The sequence below is a fragment of the Amborella trichopoda genome, chromosome 4 (assembly GCF_054954075.1).
Source record: "Amborella trichopoda isolate Santa Cruz 75 chromosome 4, AtrichopodaSantaCruz75HAP2 v2.0, whole genome shotgun sequence".
NCBI lineage: Eukaryota > Viridiplantae > Streptophyta > Magnoliopsida > Amborellales > Amborellaceae > Amborella > Amborella trichopoda.
Genome location: NC_142339.1, coordinates 691,236 through 708,642, shown reverse-complemented (window position 1 = coordinate 708,642; position 17,407 = coordinate 691,236). Strand labels below are relative to the sequence as shown.

General features: G+C 34.5%; 1 protein-coding gene across 4 annotated transcripts; it reads right to left on the bottom strand.

The window, feature by feature from the left end:
* Positions 1-7,959: 7,959 nt before the first annotated feature.
* Positions 7,960-16,754, bottom strand: LOC18439508 (mitogen-activated protein kinase 9). 4 transcript variants are annotated; one of them, XR_016053695.1, is made up of 12 exons: positions 15,605-16,754; positions 12,446-12,854; positions 12,049-12,176; positions 11,805-11,864; positions 10,730-10,879; positions 10,466-10,621; positions 10,213-10,346; positions 9,996-10,076; positions 9,477-9,578; positions 9,125-9,386; positions 8,788-8,923; positions 7,960-8,513 (listed from the first exon to the last, which is right to left on the bottom strand). XR_016053695.1 is itself a non-coding variant. In XM_088864185.1 (12 exons), the coding sequence occupies exons 1-11, from the start codon at positions 15,623-15,625 to the stop codon at positions 8,834-8,836; spliced, it is 1,590 nt and encodes a 529-aa protein (XP_088720311.1). In that variant the 5' UTR covers positions 15,626-15,677; the 3' UTR covers positions 7,960-8,513; positions 8,788-8,833. The 4 variants fall into 4 exon arrangements, 1 of the variants encoding a protein (XP_088720311.1); XR_016053694.1 differs by having other exon boundaries at positions 9,996-10,069; XR_016053693.1 differs by having other exon boundaries at positions 10,213-10,352; positions 10,468-10,621.
* Positions 16,755-17,407: the final 653 nt, after the last annotated feature.

Sequence of the window (17,407 nt, the reverse complement as noted above, 5' to 3'; positions counted from 1 at the left end):
GAGATCACGTGTTGCCAAAGAAATTGGTGTAGAAATTTAATCCAACATATCAGAAACAAAATTCAAGAGAAAGGTGATAAAAATTAAAATCTCTTTATTTAATTTCCTGTTTTATTCCATATGGTACACTACAGTAGTTCAAATATTTTTCAACCATCGATTCCAATTTTTAGAGTTGAATTTTATGAGTATTGGAAAATTAAAATAAAAACAATTTTCGGGTTTTGATTTTTTTAAAAAAAAGGGTGATTAAAAAAACAAAAATAAAATATTTTGATTAAAATGTTAGGTGATTGGCAATGAAAAAAAAAAAAAAAAGGAGGAAAGAAATTTTTTTTTTCTTAAATGTGATGTTCTTGGAAAAGAAGATGGAGATTTAAAATAAAAATAAAAATGGGGAAATAAAATTGGAGAGCTCTTGATGTCATATTTTTGCAAAAGTTTTCAGAAAATGAGATTTAAAAAAAAAAAATCTGAAATGGGGACATGAGTAGTCCTCATGGGAAATTCATGTCTATGTAGGCACAGGAAAACTAAAAAATAATTTTTGGAAAAGAAGAAAAACAGGGCACCGTGGTCATCATGCTATGGAAATGCATGATAGAAATCCATGCTTAGTGTAAGCATAGAGAAAATGATTTTTGAAAAAATAAAAATAAAACATCGAAGTCCTAGTTGTATGCCATGGAAAGGTATGATGATGCCGTGAAAAGGCATGAATGTGCCTAATGAGAAGGCATAACAAAGAAATTGTGTTTAAAAAAATAAGACATTGAAGTCCTAGTTTGTCATGTCATGAAAATGCATGATGATGTCATAAGGAGGCATAAAAAAAAAGAAAGAATTGTGTTTTCTTTTTTTTAAAAAAAAAAAAAGGAAGAAGAAAGAAAGGATAAGAAGAAAAACGAAGAAGAAGCAATTGCAAGAAGCAAGAAGAAGCCAAAAAAAAAAAAAAAAAAGTAGAAGAAAAAGAAACAAGAAGCAGAAGAAGTAAAAAGAAACAAGAAGCAAGAAGAATAAAATTTTAAAAAAAAGTTGAAATTTTTCATCAAGGGGGAGTTTTAAAAAGATGATGCAAAAAAAGTAGAATGTATGGGTAGTTAAGATAGTGGGAAGCTATCTCGATCTCTATGTAAAAGTCGAATGTATAGGTAGTTAAGATAGTGGGAAGCTATCTCTCTCTTCACATAGGTAGGTAGTGAGTAGTTTTGTTGGAAACGCCTATATATATGGGCTCCATGTAGTGAAATATATGCATGTGGTTGTAAATAGAAGCAACTTGAGTATGTGTGGAAAAACTTGAGTAACGCATGAATTTTGTATTCATCTCTCCATGAATATGTGAGTGTATGTTTTTAATTATCAATGGTATCAGTGCCTTATCCAAAAACTTACAACATGATATCAAAGCCTTATCCATAAAATTTTAATTATCAGTGGTACATGTGCTTTATCCAAAAACTTGCAACATTGTATCAAAGCCTTATCCATAAAAATTTCAATATAGTATCAGAGCAGGTTATGAAGAGCGCAGGTTGTGAAAATAAAAGAAAAAAGAAAAAAAGATAGGTGTGGAAAGCACAGGTTGTGCGAAAAAAAAGATAAGCATCAAAACCCAAGTTGTGAAAAAAAAAGAAATGATAGGCATTCACGTGGATAGGCCAAGTTGAGGATAAGCATTGGAAAGCTCAGGTTACCAAAATGTAGGCCTTTGAGAGCCCAGGTTGCAAAAAAGGAGATAAAGGAGATCACAGTTTGCCAAAGAAATTGATGTAGAAATTTAATCCAATAGGTTATAAACAAAATTCAAGGGAAATGTGATAAAAATTTAAAATCTCTTTATTTAATTTCCTACTTTATTACAAATGGTACACCACAGTAGTCCAAATATTTTTCAAATGATTCCAATTTTAAGAGTATTGGAAAATTAAAATGAAAACAATGTTTGGGTCTTGATTAAAAAAAAAAGGGTGATTAAAAAAAACAAAGTAAAAATATTTTGATTAAAATGTTAGGTGATTTGGAATGAAAAAGAAAAACAAAAGAAAAAGAGGAAAGATTTTTTTTTTTTTCTTAAATATGATGTTCTTGGAAAAAGAAGATAGGGATTTTAAATAAAAATAAACAAAAATGGGGAAACAAAATAGGAGAGTTCTTGATGTCGTATTTTTGCAAAAGTTTTCAGAAAATGAGATCTAAAAAAAAAAAAATCTGAAATTTATGAGTAATCCTCATGGGAAATCCATGCCTATGTAGGTATAGGAAAAATGAAAAATGATTTTTGGAAAAGAAGAAAAACATGACACGGCAGTTCTAGTATGTCATGACATGGAAATGCATGATCGAAATCCATGCCTAGTGTAGACATAGGAAGAATGATTTTTGAAAAAATGAAAACAGGACATCGCAATCCTAGTTTGTCATGCCATGGAATGCATGATGATGCCATGAAAAGGCATGAAGGTGCCTAATGAGAAGGCATAACAAAGAAATTGTATTTAGAAAAATAAGACATTGAAGTCCTAGTTTGGCATGTCATGAAAATGCATGATGATGCTATAAGGAGGCATAAAAAAAAGAAGAAAGAAATGTGTTTTTTTTATAAAAAAAGAAAAAAAGAACAAGAAAAAAGAAAGAAGGAGAAGCAAGAATAAAGAAGAAAAAGCAATAGCAAAAAACATGAAGCAAAAAGAAAAAAGGTTGAAGAAAAAGAAACAAGAAGCACAAGAAGAAGTAAAAAGAAACAAGCAAGAAGAAGAAGAATAAATTTAAAAGAAAAAGATGAAATTTTGCATCACGGGCAAGTGTTAAAAAGATTATGCAAAAAAAATAGAATGTATAGGTAGTTAAGATAGTGAGAAGTTATCTCTATTTCTCTAAGTAAAAGTGAAATATATAGGTACTTAAGATACTGGAAATTATCTCTCTTTTCACATAAGTAATGAGTAGTTATCCGACATGTAAGTAGTGGGTAGTTTTGTTGGAAACACACACATATATTATTGAAATGTATGCCTGCAGAAAAACTTGAATAAAGCATGAGTTTTGTATTTATGTCCCCATGAGTAAGTGAGTGTGTTTTTAATTATCAGTCATATCATATCAAAACCTTATCCATAAAATTTCATCAGTTAGATTATTTTTTTGTTCTTAAGTGCAGCTATTGTGAAGGCTGCCTGTATGAAACTACTGGGTTTATGAGTTTATGTTTTTATGAGATCTTAGCCATTAAGAGGTTGGAAAAAAGAGCGTTCTATGGAATCTTAAGAGGTGATATGATCGATAATCACTTGGCTTACTCTCTTTTATATTCCATGTGGCACTTGTCTGTCTCTTGTGGGACATTGTCCAGTGGTAAAATACAGATCCTGTTTTTTCTGAGTAATTGAGAGAGAAAGAAGAAGGTAACGAGAGAGAAGACAAATTCGTAGAGCGAGAAACCTAATTTTAGTCTTTTTGGAACTTCTTAAGAGTTTTGTCTTTCTCACCCAGCAGTACGAATGGGCGGTAATTTCTTGGCTCACTCTCTCTTCCTCAATACAAATCTCATTAATCTCTCTCTCTCTAAACACTGGTCCAGAGAGAGAAAGTGGCTCTTCTCCCTTCCAAAGTTCACTGTGAAATGTACTCAATGTAGAAAGATGCAGGCTTTAAATTCCTAAATTTCTAATCTTCACAGAGACAAAGCGACTACGCAGCAATTTTGTCTCTCTGCATGGAAACAAAAAGCAGTCGGTCTCTCTCTCTAAACACTGTTCTAGAGAGACTGACGCTAGAAGACCAACCACAGGAAGACACTCGGGAGCTCAATTTCCAGAATGTCAAGTCTAGTCTAGTCTTGGGAGAGAGAAAGCCACTCTGCAATAATCTTTTCTCTCTCAAAGATGTGGGCTTTCAAATCTTCTTTTTTTTTCTTTCTTTTCTTTTTTTTTTTTTTTTTTTGTTTTCCTTTTTTTTTTTTTTTTTGGTGCGGTTTGTATAGAACCAAGGTTCTAAACAATAAAAAAAAAAAAAAAAAAACCTTCAAATAGTGTCAAGGTTTCAATCTGGAAATCCTTTTGGTGCAGTGTGTATAGAGCTAACCTTCAAATAGTGTCAAGGTTTCAATCTGGAAATCCTTTTGGTGCAGTGTGTATAGAGTTAAGGTTCTAAACAATTAAAAAAAAAAAAAAACCTTCAAATAGTGTCAAGGTTTCAATACCGTTAATCCTTATGATAGCTTTAAAATATATTTTCAATCTTTAGTTATAAGAAAATTTTTATATAAGGATGCAACCTTATAATGTAGAACTACGGATGCACATAAAAAATCCAGCGGAAAATATAGTTTTAATGTTGAAAAACCCTTTGATTGATCTTCTCGACATCAAGATGTCTGACCATGAAAGAAAAAAAAGATTTTAAGCCTTAGAAATAGTGCATTTTTCAACATATTATCTACACCGTCCATTTTCAAGATTTTTTTTTCCTTCCTTTTTTTTTTTTTTTTTATTTGTGAAATTTATTTTTGTTTACCATGAACCCATGTCTCTTTCTTACTGTGGAAGATTTCTACTTCATTGCCAGATAAGAAAAGAAATAAATGGACTTCGCTTAATTCCTACTTGGAACCTTATCTCTCTCATATCCTGTTATAGTTCTACAAAAAAATTCTTATCTTTATTATTTTTTTGTGTGTGTGTTTTATGTGAAACCCCTTTTTTTACTTTTTATTTATTTATAGATAGCTTTTTATGAATTATGTTGGCCTCCTCTACTTATATTCATTGGCCCATGGTTGTGAAGAATCAGCCATTCTTTGTTGTTCTCTCTCATATCTCAACCAAAAAATTTGACATTTCTTTCAAATAATTTGTAATTGATCCCACAAGCCATTTATAAATTTGATTGATCACAAGTACAAAATCTAAAGAGATCTAACTCAATTTTTATTAAGAAAAATGCCTCAAATATTTGAATATATTTTACTTCATTATAAATAACTCATATCATGTTCAATTTTGTTATCGTTTATGCCCCCAGATTGAATTAACTTGATTTAGATATTTTTTTTCATTTTTTAACCTGATTTATAGTTAAATTGTCATTTTCTTACTCAGTTATTTTATGCCTTGGAATTTAAAGAAATTTTATTTTATATATTATGGTCTAATTTTCTAAATTATTTTTTCTAGATCATGTTACAAAATATAAATAGCTTTTCTTGTTTTTGTTTTCCCCTCTTTTTCATTAATTTTTATTTTTGTGCTTCATTTAGCTTTTTTTTTTTTTTGAAAAACTCAATTTTTCAGAAAAAGTTATTCAATTATTATTTTTTAATTTCCATTCCTTGATTAATCAACACTTAGACAATGTGTATTTTTATTATTTTTAATCATAAATATCGTGTATTTGTCAATATATACAATATTAAAATTTAGTCCATTTTATATTGTAAGATGACTTTGTTAAAGGAAACAAATCTTGGTATTCGTACTCGTTTGATAATTTCATCAAATTGTGCAACAAATTTGTCAAATTTTTTATTTGTAGATTAATTCAATTTGATTTTGAAGACTTTTTTGAATATTTTTTAAAAAATTTACTGGTTCAATTTGCCCGAACAAGTCAAACCAATCAAAGTTGAGCCCGTTTAATAACACTAATCAGTTTGCCCGAACAACTAGGAAATAGCGGGTAGCCGGTTTGACCACCCAATCCGATTTTTTAAATATTAATAACACTAATCAGTTTCTTTTTTTGGATGTTAACTTGTGGATATTAATTCATTTTAAAAATTGCACAAGTGAATCCATACAAAATTAGAACTTATTGGCTATAAAGAAATGATCTAATTGAGACCAGGAAATCAGCATCATTGTTGCATTCTTTGAAGCAATGCATAAATATCACTTCATGCCCAATCAGTGCCCAATTTTTACTGTTGCATATCGATCTTTTCATCCAAGGATTCAAAAGTCGGACGCATCTGATTCGCCTCGGCCGAGTTACTCAGACGTTGATCTTTGCTAAGCTGATAACCTAGGTGCAACTCGGGGCATTTAAAGAATTAATAAATATCATAAAAATATATAAAAATGTGGAACTAGTGCATAAAATTACATATGTAATCCCGATTTTTTGTTACCATGACTTTTGAGTTTTTTTTTTTTTTTTTAATAAATGCATTGCTTTTACCTTTTTCTCTTTTATTAGATTTTTTAAAACGTCTCCAACTTTCAATGGATTCTTTCTAAATCCATGCTTGGATAAGCACACGAGGAGAGAGAAAGTGAGAGATACAAGAAAAAAGAAAAAAAGGAGTTTGAGATATATAAGTGAAGAGCGAGAAGAGATTGGGTTTAAAAATAGCATGCCTTTCTCACATTTGTTTAAGTTAAAAAATAGATTTAAAGTGGCTAACGGGTTAGAAGATATCCTTTTAAACATTTGGTTTATTAAAAAATTAAAACCTAAAACCATGTGATATAGAGATATTTTCCTTACTTTTAATACTCATCGTATTTTCACCATCATACTGACGCTACTCACTTAACCCTAAAAAAGGGTCTTTAGTCTTCCTCAGGATAGGCCACCATTGAAGTTTCAAGGGATATTAACATTTAACCAAAACGTCCCTAAATCCAATCATGTATGTATCTATTGTTAAACGACATTATACTCCCACATGAGTATACTATCCATTTACTCTTTCAAATAAAAACTCATCCAAGATTAATTTTAGGACCTTAAATTTTAGGGATGTAAACTCTTCGACCTATAGATTACTTTCCTAGTTTCGCCCTCTATGGGCATAAAAAAGATAAATAACTCGATATTGAATAGAGATGGTACAAATCTAAGAGGGTGAGATCAAGTACTAGAAACTCAATTTTCAATTTTTTTTTTCTTTTGAGAGTAATCATCTAATTATTTTCTAGGTGGTTCCCAATATGTGAGAATGAAAAAAAATATTCCCAAGCAAATCTTCAGACCGAGGGAGTAGATGGACACTACGCTCCCACAAGAGCATAGTATACACGCTCCTATCTATTTTTTAAGCATATATAGCTGCGGACGCAGTTTCTACGAGTCCACAGATTTGCATGTAAAAATGCGGGCCCATTGATAATTTACTTTTGAAATAGAATTTGATTCTAAGTTTGTAGGAAATACATAATCTTTAACATGGAGATTATTAATCTGTTAAATTTTATAAATTAGAAATGATACTGTGGAGAAAATATTTGAACTGCAGATTTAAGTTTTTCTTTGGAGAACCATCATTAACCGGACCCAATTTTGGTAGACAGTGTAGATCTCCGAGCCCACATAGTAACAGGTGCGGGCTTGGACATACCAAACAATTTTCCTTTAGATGCACCTATTATTACTCATAATTCACTACTAAGGTTAACTCCTCTCTAGAATCCACATCTATAAAAATGTGTGAGATAGATTTTTTTTTTGGAACTCCCTATATAACTCCTACAGAAGGTGTAAATCTTTCTCCTAAAAAAAAATGGGTACATATGGTTAAGGGTATGCCATTGACTCAACTCAAAACTGGAGAGATTTTTTATGATATAAAGCCATCCACATGTTTTCACATCTGACGTCCAAGGGAAACCTAGCTTTTTTATACTGAAGATAAATGGTGTATAGCCTGCTATCCCTACTGTCATGTACATAGGTGTTGTCAGTATGGTAGAGGAGTGTGGCAAGTGTAAACCCCTAAGAAGAGAGCCAGAAGAGTAGAATATTGTAAATCTCATGAAACTTATGCATTACTTGCCAAAACAACAAATAAAAGAGAGAGAGAGAGAGAGAGAGAGAGAGAGAGGCATCATCCACCCTCCATAAAGAAGTTGGATGAGAGAGAGTGAGGAAGAAAGAGGTGAATGAAGTTGGATGAGAGAGAGAGATTCTCTCAAATTAAATTTTATCCCAACTATCTATTATAAAAAAATAAATAAAAACTTTTCACCAAGAACGTCGAGAGATATTTGCCACTAGAGAATTTAAGGTCTCCCCACAGAGAGAGAGTTTTACCGCTGAAGAATCTAAACCGTCCCCATACTAATTATCTTTACAACGTAAGGACCAAATTACATAAACATAATGGGGTAGTGATGAATCAAAAGTTTGAACCTTAGAGATGGTTCGGAGTCAAAAACCGGTAGATGGTTCGGAGTCAAAAACCAGTACGAACCACTTAAGAAACTAAACAAGTTTGCCCAATTTCAGGCCCATTTAAGAACCCATAACTGATCTATAATTTAGCATCAAAACCCTCACAAAAAGCTCAACAAGCTACTGATACAACATTGAGAAGGTCACCTGTTAAGATATAAAGGCATGTGAAAATATAACTGAGAATCTCCAGTCTTGGAATCATCAATCTGTATGAGATGGGCACCAGAAGTAAAAACGATGGGACCCTTGGTTTGTAAACTGAATACATTTTCCGGTTACAGTGCTGCGACGCCCTTGATAACTGAAGCTTCTAAATCTTCAATGGAGATGTAGCTCAACTGGTAAGAGCACTTATTGAATGAGATATCGGAGTTCAAAAACAATCACATCATCTTAATCTCTAAGAGAGAGAGAGAGAGAGTCTGGTTAGAGTACTGGTTTCCAATCGGAGTTAGTAGGGTTCAAAAACAGCCACGCTGACATCTTTTACTCAAATAGGTAATTTGTGTAATCATCATCATAGCCTTTTCCCAACTATTTGGGATTGGCTGCTATAATGTTAGCATACAATATGAATTCCACGCACACACAGAGGGGAGGGACAGAGAATACCTCTCAAAACAGGGTGAGTGAGTGTACTGCAACAACTCCCGCATTGTCAAGGATGAGCTACACCTGTGTAAAGCCCTGCAAGCTTATCCGTTAACCCATCAACCCCTTCATCAGAATGTTCGGCAATTGTATCTTCCTGAAAAAAGTGAACATGAGCATAAGAGACCAAATAGAGAGTGCCACAGAAAATGCAGAGAGAGAGAGAGAGAGAGAGAGTTTAACTTCCTATGCTTCATAAGAGACCAAATCCCAAAGGATCTTCTTACTTTACTATAGAAACATTATTTTCAAGTTACTTTGTCAAGGACCAAATTCCACTAGATTTCAATTTACCAACCTCTGAATCCTTTCTGTCTTTTACAGTTACACACTTAGAACCACTGATACTTGCACTTTTCAACAAGCTTCGCACACTGTAATTTGAGACAGTTACTCCATTTTGAGGTGGTCCCACCTTGTTCTGAGAAATTTCAACCCTCCCTTCTGGACCAGGACCTGGGGGACTTTTAAGAATTGGCCGTGCAACAGAACCAGCCTCTTCCTTCTCATGGCCATTGTTTTGATTCATAGCATCATCTCGAGGTGCACAAATGCGTTCCCTACATAAAAGGGAGGAAAAGGAGTACAGTAAGGAAGTCAGTAACTCTCTCTCTCTCTCTTAATTGTTTCATCTGGATTTTGCAATTTACCTCGGCAAAGAAGCGTGCTGCCTCTGGAGAGGAGTGCTCCTTTCACCCTTACCATAGTGCTCCTCAAGATGAGCAAACTGCCTCTTGAACCGATCAACTCCACTGTTCACAGGTAAAATAAAATAAAGTCCAAAATTGTAATACCTAGATCCCAAAACAATAAAACTAACATCCTTTTTTAATGGAAACTGCAACTAACATCCTTTTCACGGAAACTGCACAGGAAACCAAAGTCCAATGACCAATTCAATGAAAAATTGGATGGTGATGAAGAGAATGGTATCCCAGTGATGGGTCCCACTACCTCTCCAGTAGCATCCATCATCTCATCAGACAGTCCGACCCTAACAAACAATGGATTTCCTTAGTCCATTGGAGAATTGTACACTTTTGTTTCCATTTATTGCTGTGAAAGATTTGATCTCACAACCTTGGTGTGAGATGTAGAGATGCAATCCTCAGAGCTAAGTTGGTCTGTCCCAAAAAATCCAGACTATATAAACAGAGAAGAGACCACACCTTGGGTACATGAAGCCAGTCTGGTCGGAACCTCGTAGATACTCTTGGAGCATCTGTGGATGATACTCTAAAATCTGTGCACTTTTAAAAAGCACCATCATGAGTAAGAAGAAATTCATTCCCATAAAGGTCTCACATTCTAAGAACTTTTTTTTATCATAATTAGCCTGAAAAACAATTGATAAATAGACTGGGATATCAAAATGGCAAACCATACCTCCCTATAAATCAATTCTCTCACATCATCCTTTGTCAATTTTCGTCTTTCAAATTCAAATTCTAGTTTAGAAATGGGTTGTGTCGAAGGCTCACGCTCCACATTCGCCAGACCATGAAAATATGGGTCAGCCAGTGCCTGTAATTGCAAGACCAATATCAGCAGACAAAGTAGAAGTAATATCCAACTCCTCTAGGCCAAGAATTCTGCAAAAGGAAATTAATGGACAAGTATCTCTGCAACTAAATCTTATCTCTTCAGCTGAAGGCCGATCTTTAGGATCGAAAGCAAGTAATCGTTCAAGTAAACGCAGCGCCAAGGGGTCAACACCAGGGAACTTTTGCGTTAAGGGAACCGGGGGTTTTTTCCTCATGCTACTAAGATATCTTCTGGCTTTTTCATTCCTAATCTGCAAATATAAATAAAGGAATGGAAACAATTTCAAAACCATACACAAAATCAAAGAGGAAGAAAGGCCATGAGGTCAAAGGGCAGTAAGAGAAGGACAAAAACAAACCCTAGCAATTGATTCGAGGGAAGGAGTGCCAAGCACGTCAGTCATGAGATCCAACTGATGCACCACATTTTTACCAGGAAACAAAGGCTTCCCTGTAAGCATTTCCGCAAATATGCATCCTATGCTCCATATATCAATGGCAGGAGTGTACTGAATGACAAATAAAAACGAATTGTTAAGAATGGGCATAGCAAATTATTTCTCTATAACCTAGAGAGCATGATAACCTAGATGCAACCATCGACCACCGAGAAGCACATTAAGCGCATCATTTTTTTATTTTTTTTATTTTCACAGTGAGGGCATCAATCATAGGGGAAAAGGGGAGCATTGCGCTTTTACACTGTCCTAGACACGAACATATAGTTAATCAACAGAATAATTTGTTATAGATCACGAGGCGGAGACATGCCGAAACACAGATTGGTTCAAAGGAAGTGAAAACTATTAATTTCTTTTTCCTTTCTTGTTAATGCTATTGAAATCAAAAGAAATTACCACTAGTAAGCAATACATGGATGACAATTATCACTCAAGAATCCTAAACATGTGAGACATGAGGTTTCCTTCATTAACTCTAAAATTACTCGAATTATTTGGACATGCACTATGTGCCTATACAGTTTTTGTTTGATTAAATCAAATAAATGTGTCAATTGTGGCTCAATGTTTTGAACTCAAATCGCAGTTAAAGGGCCAAGATTCATCCTTCCAGTAATAAGGACATAAGTCCCTCCCACGAGTGCTTTCTGGCATTATTTTATTAGAGATTGAAATCATCTAGAGGTAGCCTGTTTTATGGCCCACGATCATATTCCAATCAGTTGAACAACTTAACCATATAAGAAGGTCATGCAAAGAGAATTTGGGTTAACGCATATATTGGGAGCATGTGACTATGGGCACAAGCCTAACAGAGTTTTGTTTCCATCAGCACAATCAGAGCTGCAAGCTTTCAATCTAATCAAGGAATAAGGAAAACTACAGTTACTGCCTAACATAACAATATAAAGCAGCAAGCTGTCCAATATGATACAAACACAATAACTTGGTCAAAATATTTGGACAATCTTACTTTGGAGAAAAAAGAACCACAGAGCTCAGGGGCCCTGTACCACCTTGTTGCCACATAATCCTGAGAAAACATTTAAAAAACCTCATCAAACAAGGCCATATATTGTTTTAGTAGTTCCCAGACAACTTCATGACGGAATTAATAATCGAAAATACAACTCCATAGGAACGTAATCATTGAGATGCATGTAAAATGAAAGGAATAGGGGAACTTGGAGGCTGGTGAGCAACAAGGGGTAACATACAGTCCAGAAAATAGCTGATGGAGCATCATTAAAAGAGACACGAGCAAGGCCAAAATCACATATCTTTAATTTGCAGTCTGCATTAGCAAGAATATTTTTGGGCTTCAAATCTCGATGGAATACATTTGCTGCAAAAGATGAAGAAAGTTACTCAATGGTTCTGATTGACATTAAGAAAGGGTAGGCAAACAATAACTTCAATAAAGATATCCCTAACTGAAAGTACATGATGAATCAAAGGAATATAGAAAACAAATTGTCAATTGAGATTGGAAGTGATGGAGATGGACTATGGATTTTCCAACATCCATTGGATGAGAGTATACTTTCCCTACTCTATTGCCAATGGTTTGAAAGAAGACCTTCAAAAGCAAATCATGAGGAGAAATGCGCCAACCTGTATGGATATATTTCAGAGCTCGAAGAAGCTGGTACAAGAAAAACTGATAATGTTCAGGGGTGAGATCATCATTTGCTTTGATGACTTGGTGAAGGTCAGATTCCATCAACTCGAACACAACATATATGTCCTTGAATTCTCTCCGAGATGGAGGAAGCATTATGTGCTTTATTTCCACAAGGTCTGGATGGCGAAGCAACCGAAGGAGCTTGATTTCTCGTAAAATACGAGTGGCATCAGACACATGCTCAAAAACGTCATTGATCTTCTTGATTGCTACCCTCTCCCCAGTATGTGTGTCAATGGCTGAAGCCACCACCCCATAGCTTCCCTTTCCAATCACCTCTTGTATTTGGTATTGACTAGCCTCACCATATTCAGTGAAGAATTCAGAGTCCAACATGTTCTACATAGAAATCATACACCCAATTAGGAACTCTCACCCATAAAGTCCAACTGGTTATTGAGAAAAGAAGATGGAAAAAAACCATTCAGAATCAATACAACAGTGGAAATAATATCAATTGGGGAAGCATAACATGATAGATCCAGATGATACAGTGGACTATGGAAAACATGGTCCATTGGGGTCAGGTCATCAGCCACAAATTAAATCATCGACGGTGACAGAGAGAGAGCGGGAGTTGCCATTGGGATCATTTCCTGTTCTGCTGCCCCCTATGCTCTGCCCATCAGTCCATCGACATCCATTGCATAGGACAGTGATGAATATGAATACACTGTAGTCTAAAGGATTATAGAATATGTTCTCACAAACTACAAAGTAGCTACAAAAATACCATATTCCAACATAACCAAAAGAAGCTTCTAAAAATTATGCATCAACATCATTGTACAATAATTTGCACAGGAAGATGAACCATGAACTACAGAAATCATCAAATTATACACCCATAAAGGCAATTTGCGGCCAAAATATGCTCCTTCCTCGTATAAGGTATCGAAGAAAATAGAATTATGGATGTGCAACTCTTAACAATGAACACACCACGAACTATCATCTCTCCAATCTATTGAATGCATGACCACGAGTTTGGCAATGGAAAAGAACTATTTCTATCTTCTTAAATTTAAAGCACCACAACAATAAGGGACCCTAACTGTCCCAGCTTGCTCATACAAATGCATGAAAGGGGTGGTTTTAAGACGAGACAAAGAAAAACAGGATATGAGCTCAACACTACACAAAATCACAGCCACATCAATGAAAATATCTCCTTAATCAAATTTCCAACATAGAACCAAGCAATTAAACTTTTTTGAAAGAATTAAGACTCCAAGAAAGAAAATAGACAAACTGACAGTAACCACCGAATAGCAATGAATTTAAACATGTTTCAGACTATAACCAGCCATTCTGCCCATGATATTGCAAGCCAAAATCTCCGGCACCTTAAAGAACTAATCAGAACAGTTTTAAAGCAAACAGTGTAATATTAAAATGAAATTCCCTACGATGAAGAATTCTATAGCAAATAGTGAGATCACAAAAAGCAATTCGGGAAAAGGGAATAGTTTAAAAGAAGTAAGAAAATATCAAGAATTATAAAGGTGCTAAAGAACATGTAACCAAACAGGCCACTGTCTGTCCAGATATTCTTGATCCCGTTTTCTACAAATCTAAGAACAAAAATGTAGAGAACTCAATAAACAGGATAAAAAACGAATCTCCTCATGGCATTCAAATCACAAAATGAGAGAGAGAGAGGGGAGGGGGGATTACAGAAAACGTCAGAGGAACCAACAGAGTTATCTTGATGGAAAAATTGACTTTTTTAATATCAAATTGTGTGCTTTGAGAGAGAGAGAGGGGGAAGGGAGGGAGGGAGGGAGGGGGGGAGAGAGAGAGAGACCAAAATCTCGAGAGAAAAAGCTCAAGTGAAATCAGAAAGGGTTCATCAATAAAGCATTCTACACTTTTACTGTGCAATTGCCACTAACAACATGAGAATCTATATATTGAATGGAGTATATCTTAAAGAAAAAGGAAGATTAAAAAGTGACCCACACAGTGAAAACTGAATTCTCAATAGAAACCTTATATATGCCTTTTAAAACAACTCATACATCAACAAAAAACAAAACTGAAACCCCAAAGAACATAACCAGAAGCCGATAGCCATGAAATGACTGTTAAAAATTTTGAGGTGAAAGATATAATAGAATCATGGAGAAATCATGAATGTCCAAACGACTAATAAATCAAGCTTCTTGGACATCAGCCTATCAAATCCTCGACAACAAATTATAGCAAAGATATTAAAAAAGAAAATAGCAAAAGATTGATTATAGATGTAGAAGATCGTGTATGTAAAAGAACAATCATATCAGACTCCCAATATAATATTGAGAAAAAAAAAAAAAAGATTATGAAACCAGAACATAACAATAAATCATACAATGGATTCCCAACATAAAATTTAAAAAAGAAAAAGATTATCAAACCAGATAATGACAACAAATCACACCATTTAAAAGAAAAGGAAGCCCAACCAATGCAGATATTTCATGAATTTAAATGTTGTAGAAAAGCAAAAGCAATTAAAATAATAATACATGGAAAAAAAATATATATGATTAGTTTAACCCAACTTCAATTCCAAGAACAAAGGAAAATAGAAGAAAATGCAGCTTGAAAACCATAAACATTCTAAATCATAAAGAAAATCATAGACCATATGAAAATAAAAGCGATCCTAAGAAAATAAGCTGAAAAGAAGCTAAGATCACAATAAAATTTCGTAATGAATTCAAATATAACAGAAAAGGTATACCCAAAAGAAATAATTTTAAAAGGAAATCAGATCCATGGAAATGGAACTTGTAAACCATAAATTATCAAAATCTCACTGAAACTCACCCTCTGAATTCATACCCTGCACAATAACCACATCAAATAAAAATCATATTGATGTAAAAAATGAAGAGACGAAACTGCACAAAATAAACCCGATCCAGCAATAAAAGAGAGAGACGAGAGAGAGAGAGAGAGAGAGAGAGAGAGAGAGGGAGGACTTGCGGAAAATCCAATCATGGGTCAGAGTCAGAGCAAGAAAATTCCCAGTTTGAATTGAAATCCAGCATAAAAATATATATAAAGAAAACCCCCATAAAATGAATAGGAAAAAAAAATACCTTTTTATGGGGCTCAACCATGGCTATTTCCACCCTCTTGGGAACTCTGACGAGCTTCAAGCCGCAGCTCTCCTCAAACTTCAACTCAGGCGAATAAGAATCGGACCCTTCTCCCTCCTCTCCCACTCCCTCTCTCTCAACCTTTTCTCTTTCTCTCTGTACTTTTTCCCTTTCTCTCTCTTGACCTTTACGCCTATTTTGATCAGATGAAATGGCGCTATGATTGCTATTAGAGCGGCGTTGTAACCATCGGCGAAGGGCGTCCACTAGAGCTCCCCCCATATGCAGATCTGAAGGGAGCAATCACTGTTTGCATTGCCTACTTTCTCTCTCTAACCGCCATGTACACACACTCTCTCTCTACAGACCAGGCAACGGGAGAAAATGGCGCTAGACAATGGGAACCCGGTCCTAGAGAGAGAGAGAGAGCGCGTGGTCTTTCCTTTTTAGGAGATAAAAGCTCAGAGAGAGGGCTTCGTTTTCTTGGAGGAATTACGCGATAAGGCTTCTCTATTTCAGCTGATAGGAGCAAAAGTTAGGGAGAGAGAGAGAGAGTTAGAGAGAGAGAGATTTGGAAAAAGTTAAAGAGATGGAGCTCTTTCTTTACTTGAGGAACAATTCTCTAGAGAAAATTTCATAAATTAATGGAGGGAGAGAGATAGAGCTCCTCCTTATTATAAATTTAGAGAGAGAAAGATAAATTTGAGAGAAAAGGGTTAGAGAGAGAGATCTACTTATCTTGGGAAAAGGTTGAGAGAAAGGCTTCAAGTTAAAGTCAGAGAGACAGTGCTGAAAAGAATTTGTGTGAGAAAGACCTTAAGGAAAAATTAGAGAGAGAAAGATTATGGAAAACGGAGATTTACACTTAGAGAGAGAAGGTGGTGAGAAATGAAGGGGAAAAAATTAGAGAGAGATGGGTTATGGAAAACGGAGAGTTATAGTTAGAGAGAGAGAGAGAGGTTAGCGATAAATGAAAGGGAAAAAAATAGAGAGAGAGAGAGGTTAGGGAAAACGGAGAGTTATAGTTAGAGAGAGAAAGAGGGGTTAGTGAGAAATGAAGAGGAAAACTTCTTCTGCTTATTGGATAATAAGATCTGGATTTTGGAGGGAAGCTACAGAAATAACGTTAAATTTCGTCCAAATTATGAATTTGAGCCTACTGCATCAATACTATTATATTATACAAGTCCCAACTTTTTTTTCTTTTTCCTTTTTTGTCTTTTTGGGGAGACAAATTGAGATAAAAGGCTCATCTTTTTTGGGATGATGACGATAATACCACCAAAATATGTTAAATTTCAAAATAACATTTTTATGCTGAAGAAAATACCAATTTTACCCTCCCTAGGTAAAAGATATAGCCCTTCGAAATTTTAAAAATATCCTTCCCAGTTTTCGCCTTCTTGGGCCAAGTTCCTAACAAGCCCGAGGATCCCCAAATTGGACGTCCCACTCGGGAATCTTAAAAAGTTTTAGAAAATATCATATAAATCCTAAAAATAAAGGATTTTTTTATGATAGGCTTATTTATATTTTCTATCATTCTGAAAAAAATTGGAAGTATTTTGGCTATTACTTTACATTTTTTCTCTTTTTTTTTTTCTTTAAATACGCCTCCCTCCCCTATCACAAATTAATTTTTTCAAAATCAAAATTTTCACTTTTTTTTATCTCATTTTGATATTTTTTTGTTTAATTTTACTTTAAACTCTTATTTTTGAGATTTTTGTATTTTTTAATATTTTTTAGCTTGGCTAGAACTCGGCACTACTCGAGCCAAGTAATCGGGTTGGGCACCGGCTG

Excerpts from the sequence above, each read along its gene's own strand:
- LOC18439508 (XM_088864185.1), bottom strand. The coding sequence starts at position 15,625 with ATGGTTGAGCCCCATAAAAAG. Across the intron at positions 12,177-12,445 it reads TCTGAAATATATCCATACAG|CAAATGTATTCCATCGAGAT; the intron begins GTTGGCGCATTT and ends CATCTTTTGCAG. Across the intron at positions 11,865-12,048 it reads CATCAGCTATTTTCTGGACT|GATTATGTGGCAACAAGGTG; the intron begins GTATGTTACCCC and ends ATGTTTTCTCAG.